The following is an 11,307-nucleotide window of genomic DNA, read 5'->3' as shown; positions in this document are numbered from 1 at the left end:
GTAGCGGGCCCCCTCCCTGCTGGGGTAGCCTCTTCCTACTCCCCAGGCTCTCCCGCACGTGTCCCCATGCCCATCCCAGCGACCTGGCTCCTGCCCCTAACGCGCCGGACCTACTCCTCTAGCGTTGGTGTCAAATGGGCTAATCCCAAACCGTTGTCCCCCACGGGTTGGCCCTGTCTAGATATTAGTCACCTCAACCACTCGGGAGGCTGAGACAGGAGGATCGCAAGTTCAAAGCTAGCCTTATCAGGACCGTGTCCCAAATGTCTGTGTTAGAGAGTTTGCCTAGCATGTGTGAGGCACTAGGTTCAAATTTTAAGCACCGCATATAAATAAATAAAATAAAGGTCCATCAACTACATATATTTAAATAAAATGGCTGGGGTGATGGCTCAGTGGTACAGCGCTTGCCTAGCACGTGCGAGGCCCTGGGTTCGATCCTCAGCCGCACGTAAAAATAAATAATAAAGGTATTGTGTCCAACTACAACTAAAAAATAAATATCAATCAATCAATAAAAAGGGCTAGGGAGGTGGGTCAGTGGTTATTGCCCCTGGGTTCAGTCCCTGGTACCCCCCCATACGCACACACACAGTCACTGAGAACATATACAGTAAGCAAAAAGTAAAGTCTCACCCAAATTATGGAAATTACAAATGAAACAAAACTTCTCTCAGGAGGCTGGGGTTGTGGCTCAGTGGTAGAGTGCTTGCCTAACATGTGTGAGGCTGGGTTCAATTCTCAGCACCGCATATAAATAAGTAAAGGAAAGGTCCATTGACAACTAAAAGGAAAAAAAAAAAAAAAATTCAGCCACTTTTCCTTTCCTGAAAAGTCCAGAGAAAAGACATTTGTACCTTGAGAAATAGCCACTATCTCAGCAAATTAACTAGTTCCATGAGGTGCTTTGGGAACAGCCTGAAGCTGCTGCGTGTGGGAGAACCTGGTTATTGCTACCTGGTCTATAGCTGGCAACTTCTTGGCATCCTGTGCTTGCCAGCCCTTTATGCTGACTTCACTGGAAGGTGCTTCATCAGAGGAGAGGGTGAAATATTGACCCTCACCTGGACTAAGTGCCCCCCAGTGCTTTAATTGAAGGAAAACCACTTGTATTAATTTGGCAAAGGTTCAGTGAGAATGCCTAGGTCTCACAGTGACTTGACACATTTACACAAAGGAGTTTTTGAGGGCTAAACACTAAGAACCTGACATATAGTAGGTGTCCCAAGCTGGTCTCAACCTCCTGGATTCAAGGGATCCTCTCACCTCAGACTTCCAAGTTCTAGAACCATAGTAGCATAGTAGGCTCCTTAAACTGAGAGTTATCCTGAGCTATTATCATTCATCATTTATAAGTAAAAAGCCCCAGTTGACTGTGTCTCATCAAAAAAGAAAAACACAAACCAAACTAGCAAGGCTATTCTCTTTTTGAGTTGCCCAAAGGTACAATCAGTTCAGTTAACACTAAAAATATCTATTAGACTTGATGGGTGAATGTCACTACTTCTGGAAGCCAAATGCCACATAACTCTCCACAGGAAGGTGTTCACTTCTCAGCTCCAGGACCCATTTATCCATTGTGCACCCAGGAAGCTGACAGTTTGCTGTTAAGAGTTATTTTCACTGCCTCACAAGAAGGGGAAGGAGTCCAGAGGTAGCAGAATCCATCTAATGTGTCCAGGATGGGAAAACCAAGTCCAGGGCTGCTTAATTCTTTAAGGCTCTCAGTACTACAGCCCATCTACATTTAGTCTCTGGGTAGATTCTCAGTACACAATTTCACCAACTATTCAAGTTGACATACACAGGCTCCACTTTAAAAGTCCTTGCCACTATTCTTATTCTAATCACAACTAGTCCTTTCCTCAGACCTGTTAAAAAGTAAACTTGTAACAGTGATCACATTCTAATGGGAATGGTCATTGCTGGGGTGGTGCAGACTCTAGAAAATACATAGTATTCACTCAACTCAGGGCTGAGAATGTGGCTCCTAGGTAGAATACTTCCATGTTTGAGGCCCACAAAAAAACTTACCCCCCCCCATGCACACACACAGTCACTGAGAACATATACAGTAAGCAAAAAGTAAAGTCTCACCCAAATTATGGAAATTACAAATGAAACAAAACTTCTCTCAGGAGTCTTCATTTTGTAACAGAACTGCATTATGGTGACACTTTTAAAGGGTTCATTGCAAAAACCTAAGGGGGTAAATACTTTGGGGGGAACTAAGTGAAACCATGAAGCTAGTTGTTACTAAAACGAACCCATATGCACAATTGTTAGGAGTCCTGGTACCTACAAGCCCCCAATATCCATATATCACAAATTTCTTTTAGAAACCCATAGGTGGATTGAATGCAAAGTAACATTGTCAGCCAAACATAGCATCCAGGTACTTTGTGGATCATTTAAACTCTGCATGTTAGCTGAACATGGTGGTGCACACTTGTAATCCTAGCAAATCAGGAAGCTGAGGCAGAAGAATCTCAATTTGATGTCACCCTGGAGGAATTTGCAAGACACTGTCTCAAATAAAAAACTGTAGGGGAGAGTGCCTCTGGATTAAATCCCTAGTACTGAAGGTGAAGAAAGCTTATTATGGAGGGAGGTCAGGGAACAGTTATTGTATTTTTTAAATCATTGGAGAAAGTCATCTTTAACTTCAGGAATGGTCTTAAACAGCATTCCTTAAGGTTTTGAAACTGTTTATACCTTGCAAGCTAGTGTCCTCTATCCCAATTCATGCAGTTAAATCCCCCTCCTAAGCAAAGTATGGCACAGGTTTGAAAATATACAATACCCTCCAAAGATGGAAACTACTAAATCAGGCCACTTGTTCTTTCTCCTTGAGCAAGAGAATACTTTGAGATATATCTAATCCTTTACCATTCACACTAGAATCCCTCTTATAACAGGACACAGGTACAATGGATATTCCAGGAATGTTCAGGAACCAAAGATTACCATTTTGCTTCTCCACAGCTTAGTACTCTTGAAAGATTTGTATATACAGAGGGAGTATCTAGAGAATTAACAATAATGGTAGGGGGGGGGGGAACTATTACTTTAAAAGGACCCCAACTTTTGATATATACCCCCCAAAATAAAGGAACATTATGTTATAGCTGGGCACAATGACACAATGCCCCCAGTACCAGTTATTCAGGAGGCTGAGGCAGAACTGCTTGGGCCCACTAATAAGGCTGTCCTGGGAACAGAAGATTCCTCAGAAATATAAATTGGCTGGGTGTGGTAGTCACACCTGCAATCCCAGCAACTCCAGGAGACTGAACCAGGAGGATCACAAGCATAAGGCTAGCCTCTGTAACTTGGCAAGACCCCAACTCAAAACTCAATGGTAAAATACCCCTGGGTTCAATTTCCACTATTGGGAGTGGAGGTGGGGGACAGCAAATATACATATGTATTAAAAATAAACAAAACTAGAATCTCACATGTACATAAAACCAGTTGTGTGGCAAGTGATAACTTTCATGAAACACTATCAGAAGCTGAAATATTAATAAATTACTAAATTTCTAGGAGTCAATGCTAAGACTACAACATAAAAAAATACCCGATTATTGGGGCGAGGGTTGTGGCTCAACTGTAGAGCACTTGCCTTGCATATGAGGCACTGGGTTCAATCCTCAGCACCACATAAAAACATAGGTATTGTGTCTGTCTACAACTATAAAAAATACCCAATTATGATGTAAATACATTTTTATGAGCCAGGCACAAATTTTACAATTCAGCTACTTAGGAAGCTGAGGCAGGAAGACCAGTTCAATACCAGCCCAGGTAAAACCCGATTTACAAAAAAAAAAAAAAAAAAATTTTATATATTTTTTTTCTGTGCCAACCAGCTCAATCCTTTGTTACCTATGGAATAATTCCTACTAAACTATTTGAGCAGCCCCCCCTCCTTCCCCAGTCACTAATACATTATCCAATCCAAAGAAAGTAACGTTTTTCTACAAAACAAGGAGAATGATCCCAGTCCAAAAAAAATCTTTATGTTCCTTTATTGGAGCAAGATTTCCTGACCGGTATACAGTGATGTATTTACTAAACAGAGACCTGTGCAGAAATTACATACTATCCATCTAGACAGGTTTTGGTTACACTTTGCCTATTGATGGAATAGTTCCATATATAAAGTTTTATACAACAAAAAGCTTTGAATTTGACCAGGCTGTCCATTAATTCACCTTTGAAAAAGTGGCATTTAATTTCAGCTATATTTTACAGCATTAAAAAGCTTATGCATTAGGTAGCTTTTCAAAATGCTACTCTCTGCACAGCAGCATTGAGCAGACAGAGCAGAGTCCATCATCCCACCCAGATCCACACATTGGCGTTGGAGAGATTTATGCCAGATACCAGGGACTTAAGAGAGACAAAAAGTTCTTCCTGACCACCAGCACAGACTTCTTACTCTGAGAGCCCATCTTCTTGGCCACACTTTATAGAGCCAATGAAGACATACCAGCAACTGTCCCACGAACAACTTGACATTAGAGCACCAGGTCTGTTTGATGGTGGCAGCAAAGCACTACTATATCCAGGTAATTGAAGACCTACTTTAAAAACTGCCAATTTGAGATAAAAATCAAGGGTATCACTCATAACTCAGTTTTGAGTTTCTACTATCCCAAATGACATGTTCAGAAACCAATAACAAATTGTACCCATGTTTCCCAGCTACGGAGACATTAAGACATTGATTCAAATCCCTTTAGTCAATCCACATTGCCCTGAGGTCATCCTGCAAAGTGCGTATCAAAATATACGAAGTTAGGGTGACAAAGTTTGACGATGATGTTATTATACAAGTCAAACTTGGAAGGTCATATTAAAAGTATATCTATTCTGAGAGAAAAGCATCAAATCCTTTGTGTACACATTTAGTTTTATTGTAACAAAGCAACTTGTACACTTTTAACGTTTAAAACTGAGCATCATCTTTCCTTTCCAGTGAAAACAAAAAAGAAAATTTAAAAATAAACAAACAAAATTACAATAGAGAATGTCAATTCCAAATAAAATCCTACAGGTTCTGCTGATTCTCCCATTGAGTGGCAGGGCTCAAGTCATCATTAGGAGAGAATTTTATTTTAAAAGTGTCATCTTAAACTGCAAGGATGTCCGTTAAACATCACAATTAAACATGCCAAAGGAGAAGCCATGTTGTCAAAATGCCCACTTAACCCACCCAAACATCTCAAACCCACCCTTTGCTGACCTTCTATAACCCCATTTTTTTAAGTTTTTTTTTTTCTTTTTTTAAACAAGAAAAAGTAGACAGATACATGTTGGTAAATGCTAACTGTCCATATTCACATAGAGACACAGTGTAATCTCTGAGCCCAATATACAGAGAAAGGAGGAAAAAAGCTAGAATTCTATGCACTACTACACAGGGGCCTAGCACCCTCCAACTTCCAGCAGAGTGAAGGGAGTAGAAGGTTTTTCTTTTTTCCCACAGAGCACGGTGGTGTTGATTCCATACAGTTTTTTGTTTTTTGTTTTGAGACAGGAAGGGATAAAAATGAATTTAGAACAGAAGGGTGTAGAGATTCTTTTCCCATTGTACTCTGCTCAAGGTATTTCCCCCCAAAATAAGTTGAGAAGCATGGTTTGAGAAAAGAGACCTCAAGAACAGGGCGACTGAGCACAAGGGGGTGGGGGGGAGGGGGGAAAAAAAAGACTGCAACTTGCTCCCAGGGACTGAATTAAAAAAAACAAAAAACAAAAGAAAAAAACAAAAAACAAAAGAAAGAAAGAAAAAGGTTGGAATCCATCAGTGTTCAATTAGTCGTCTTCTCCTTCATCCTCCTGAAAGAAAAAGTAGGCAGTTAACTTAAGGGCTAATTCTAAGTGCACTAACTTTCCACTGGATCACAAGGAACAAGAGGGCAATATGCTCTGGGTACCACCTAATTTTCTGAAACTGTATTATTAATCTGCATTAAATCAAGGTTGAAAGATCCAGACACATTGTTCCAGAAAAATAACTTCCTAGTAAAAACCAAATCACTGGGTCCAGTTCAGACCAAACAATCTAAACACAACCCATCTACCAATTTAACCATTTAAAAATTCTTTAGTTACCCTCATGATGTACCTTAGTAGAACCCTTGTCTAGCATGCAAATTCTATCTCTAGCACCAATTAACCAAGGAATGGGGGATTCTAAACTTTGTCTAAAACACACACACACAAAAAAAACAAACCCATATTGCTTCAGTAAGTACTGGCTAAGAGGAAAAGACAGACTTTTGTGGTCAGAAAACCAGACCTAGTTAAATTATTAATGAGCTTAGCAAACATTTCCAGTTTGCCGGGTACAGTGGCACACGCCTGTAATCCCAGTGACTTGGTAGGAGGATCACCAAGTCAAAGCAAGTCCCTGCCCAAAGTAAAAAATATGAAGAGCAAATGATGTGGCTCAGTAGTTAATTAAGCACCTCTGGGTTCAATCCCTAGCACCAAAGAAAAAAAGAAACACCACCACATTTCTAGTTGACAATGCAATAGCTTATCTTCCCCCCAAATCCTCCCACTTAAGTGTCAGGTCAGTTCTATTATTCTATATATAAAACCCCACCCCATATGGTGAAACCTTTGTACATTATCTTTTGGGGTTTAGCCAAACTTTATTTTACCTCTCCTTCCTCCCCTTCATCATCATCTTCATCTTCTTCACCTTCATCCTCATCCCCTTCTTCATCAATATCTTCCAATCCTTCTTCTTCTTCATCATCATCATCATCTTCTTCTCCTTCCCCTTCTTCATCATCCATATCAGGAACCTTAAAAAAAACAAGAGTCGAGAACTCATTTTTTTTCCAAAATTGAGACAAGTACTCTTTGTGTTAATTTACCCAACAGTACTTGTCAACTCACCAAATAGTACTGCAATGGATTTGGCCAAATATCATCTTTGATGACCTCTCCTAACTCATCTGCACCTGCATCAGAATGGTCAGTAAACCAGGTAAAGAAGCTCTCTGGTTCTTCATGCTGCCTCTTCCTGCTGGCTTTATTCTGCGTTTGACTTGAACGTTTCGTCAAATCCTAAAATGAAAACAGAAAAAATTTTTGGTGCTATTTCTCTACTACACCTAAACTCCATACAATTGGGGAAAAAAAAAAATCTTCCCCAAAACAGAACACCACAAATATCAGTTCAGTATAAATACTACTATTGTCTAAAAGCAATTAACTATAAAACATACAGCGGGCAGAGACGAAGTTGCACAAGATTGCTTTCTCAGATGAAATATCAACTACACTTAGCTTTTTCATAAAAATCAGTCCCACTTTAACTACCCTCAATAATACAGTAGAAAATCTTTCAAATTACAAATTATAGCTAACTTACAAATGGATTGAGAAATGTCATGCCATTTGAAAAGCTCAATCACCAACACAAGGCAAAAAAGTTTCAACTTATAACCTCTAAAGAGACATATAAGCTATTGTATTTGGCTTCAACACATTGAAATTTTTTATATTTTAAGAAAAGCACTAGGTTAAGTGGATTTACAAAACAAAATAAACAAATGTTATTTTTGTCCATTAATTCCTTAAAGCATACCTTTCCAGATTTCCATTTGATTTCAGTGGACTTTGAAGATGGATCACCACTCTCATTCAGATGAAATTCTTTGGAGAGAACTTTATTTTCGAAGTAAGGATTTTCATCAAAATACTGCAATGAAGGATTGAGAAATCAATAAACAGGTGTTCTCAATAAAGCTCAAATTAATTTCCATGGTGGCAAACAAGATTGTGCATACTTACAAAATCTATTCTGTAACCTGATTTGATATCTTCAAATTCTGTCACTTCAACTCTGGTCAAATAATGCAGCGCCTCTTCATCTTCCTCCCCAAGCAGTGCTGACACTAGACCAGCAAATTATAGGCCAGTTAAAGTTTAAAGAGGCTAACAATAATATCTAATTGATCCCTTTTAAGCTTTCCCACCTTAATGATCATTTTAAAACTTATTTTTTAGTTTTAGGTGGGCATATATCTTTATTTTATTTGTATGTGGTGCTGAGGATTAAGCCCAGTGCCTCATGCATGCTAGATGACCACTCTACCACTAAGCCACAACTTCAGCCCCTTAATGAGCATTTAAAAAAAAAAAATTCATTGTTGTAGATGGACACAATACCTTTATTTTATTTATTTACTTTTATATGGTGTTGAAGATCCAACCCAGTGCCTCACAAGTGCTAGGCAAGAAGTCTACCATTGAGCTACAGCCCCATCCCCTAATGAGCTTTTTTTTATTTCATAAACCTATTAAGAGAAAGCCAAAATGTTCAGTGCCAGTGAGGTCCCTACCTTTCATCAAGTAATAAACTGAGTTCTAAGAGTACAGTCTATTTTAAATAGACATCTCCATTCACTGGATTTCACTCTGCTCATGCACTAAGCATCTTCTACTCTAATAAACTAACATCCTATATTATCTTTAATAGTGCTCTACCCAAAACATACCTTGTGGGTGGTTGACAAATGTTGTTACCCAAAAATTTGGGATTTTGGCGATCAATTCTGACCTCTTCTGAAAAAATGGTTGGCGGAGTTTGTTATATTTCTGTTCTACTTTCAATATCTCCTCACTGGCTTGTTCATTAAGTCTGAAGTAAATGAAAAGACATATTGACAATGATGGTTATTTCAATACAAAAATGTGGAAGACTACAGAATGTATATTTATTCTTATTTGCCTTAGGACTGCACAAAATACCCACTTTCAATAATCAAATCACAATAGTTTTTTACTCTAGACTAAAATTGATAGCAATTTTATTAACAATAAGGAACAGTTCTTACAATTCTCAAACTCCACATTCTGGTAACTTTGTATACTTAATTCATTTACTATTTCCAGGCAAACTCCAAGTTTACTTCCCTAAATTAGAATTTCTAAATAAAACTACTAATTGAGTAACAAAGTTGCAAGGCAAGTTGGAGCAACACTGATGCCATAATGCTAAACTATCTGAAGACAAATCACTACACTACCATTCATGCATGTTCCTGACAAATCACTACACTACCATTTGGACAATTTGAAGCCTTTAAAAGCAAAACTAATCATTACAGGGTCAAAGTATTTTCATCAAAACCTTTTTGTGATTTGTACAAATATTTCCTGGAAAAATAACATGAATCTACATAGTATTTCCAACCAAGGCATAATGAGCTCCTTTCACTGGAGAATATAGATTTAGCTGACCAGAGTTTCAATGATTACCAGGAAATTAAAGGTGCTTCAGAAAACTTAAGAAAAACTTTACCTGTCTATTTCATTTTGTACTTCATCGATATGTTCAATTGCTTCTTGTTGTTCTTTTTCTGCAAAAAAAAAAAAAAAAAAAAAGGAGTATAAGACAAACTAGTTTTCCTGACATTAAGAAAGCCTATGATGATAGGCAAACTCTGACAGAAAAGCTGTTTTTAAAAAAGTGCCTACAAGGCATGCTCTCCACGTGTTCATGCATGTAGTTGACAAAGTCACTTTTACATTAAGAGACCATTCACAAATCATGGTCTCTGCTAGGCTACTCAAATAAATAAGCAAATAATATATAAATATATAAATGTTTTGCTGTAGTGCTTTAAGAGTTCCCTCACAAGACCAGAATCCAACTCTTTCAAGTTATGAATGCTGAAGAACAGTCTTCCTCAGAAATTTCTGGTGTTTATTACTTAGCATAGCTGCTAACTAGTATATGAAACTAATCCCTGTCAATATAAATTGGGACACTACAATGTATCAATCGAACCAATACTTTTTACAGATTCTGCTCGGTACCCATTACAACCAAGACATCAAGACACATCAAGACATCAAGGCAAGAACTCAGAACTACCCCACAGTCTTAAAACACTCGACTCTGCCTTCTTAGAACATGAACCCCAGGATTCGAATCTGACCTTCCTCACGCCTCCAACCCAATTCAGGTTGGACCGGTGTCACACGCGGTGCCGCAGGATTGTGAGTACACTTACTGGGACTAAGTATGAGATCAGAGAACTACGAGGTGCAGGAGAGAGAGGACGAAAAAGGGGTGTGCTCCTAGTAGGTGCCCTTTTGTCCGGGAAAGACTGCGAACCCTGCAAAGCTAAGTGGGCGTGAAGGGGCCTGATCGCGCGGCTCATTTCCGGTAACCATCCCGGGAACGGCGGACCCCTGCCGGGAGAGCCTTCCCCAAGGAGGCTGGGCGTCCCGCAGACCCGCTGAAGACCCTGCCCGCCGCGCCGGGCTTCTGCGCACGCCGGCGCCACGGGGTGGCCTCCCCACGTGGGGAGAGAGCCCGGGCGGGTTAGAGCATCCTCCCGCCGGCCCAGGCCCGGCGCGCGGCCCGCCGCGTGCTCCCGAGCCCCCACCCCGCCCCAGCTCGCGGCTCTGGGCCGCCGGGGCCGGCCCCGGGTGGGGGCGCCGGGGGCGCCACCGTGGGCCGCACGGGAAGGGCAGCGGCGCGGAAGGCCGAGCGCGGGGCCGCGTCCGGCCGCACCATGTGGCGGCGGCGGCGGCTGATGGGAGCGAGGCATCATGGCGGAGCACAATAAAGAGAGGCTTCTCGGGAGGGAGGGAGGGGGAGGAGAGCGAGGGAGGGGGGAGAAGGGGGGGTCTCCTCCGCCCGCGCCGAGCAGGCCGCAGCGCCCCCGCCTCGCAGCGCCGCCCGCCGCCGCGGCGCCACCCAGGCCCCCGGCCCCGCCGCGCACAAAAAAGGGCGCCGAACCCACGGCCCCCGCCCGGCCGCGCGCCCCCCGCGCCCCGCCAGCGCCCGCGGCCCGGGCGGGCGGCGAAGATGGCGGCGCGGCCGGCCCCCGCCTCGCTCGCTCCTCACCTGAGGTCTCGTCGGCCCCGTCGTGGTTGGAGTTGAGCTCCTTTTTACTGACTTTGGCCGCCGGGGCCGACATGGTGCTGCTCCGCGGTCGGGGGGGGAGCGGGGAGGGGGAGAGAAGGGAAGGCGAAGGGGGCGGGCAGGCGGCTTCCCCTCACGCCACACGCGCGGGCGCCCGCTCGGTCCGGCCGCCTCCTCCCGGCGCTCGCTCGCTAGCCCTCCCCCTCGCTCGCTCGCGCTGCCCTCGCGGCCTGACGACGAGGGAGGGGCGGGGGCGGCGTGCCGGGCCCCGGCCGGGGCTCCTGCTTGCGGAGGGGAGGCGGCAGCGGATGGCTAGGCTCCCTTACTGACGCTCCGCGCTCCGGCTCGCTGCTCGCTCTCCCCGAGCCGCCTCCTCCTCCACCTCCTCCTCACGGCGAGGGGCG

At 42.7% G+C, this 11,307-nt stretch overlaps 1 protein-coding gene across 1 annotated transcript; it reads right to left on the bottom strand.

Moving 5' to 3' along the window:
- Positions 1–4,014: 4,014 nt before the first annotated feature.
- Positions 4,015–11,307, bottom strand: Set (SET nuclear proto-oncogene). Its single transcript, XM_027943301.3, has 8 exons — positions 10,886–11,307; positions 9,329–9,386; positions 8,523–8,665; positions 7,816–7,919; positions 7,610–7,723; positions 6,916–7,086; positions 6,675–6,821; positions 4,015–5,844 (listed from the first exon to the last, which is right to left on the bottom strand). The coding sequence occupies exons 1-8, from the start codon at positions 10,956–10,958 to the stop codon at positions 5,821–5,823; spliced, it is 834 nt and encodes a 277-aa protein (XP_027799102.1). The 5' UTR covers positions 10,959–11,307; the 3' UTR covers positions 4,015–5,820.

The sequence above is a fragment of the Marmota flaviventris genome, chromosome 13 (assembly GCF_047511675.1).
Source record: "Marmota flaviventris isolate mMarFla1 chromosome 13, mMarFla1.hap1, whole genome shotgun sequence".
Classification (NCBI taxonomy): Eukaryota; Metazoa; Chordata; class Mammalia; order Rodentia; family Sciuridae; genus Marmota; species Marmota flaviventris.
The sequence above is the reverse complement of the archived record's forward strand: the minus strand, read 5'-3'. Positions and strand labels throughout refer to the sequence as shown.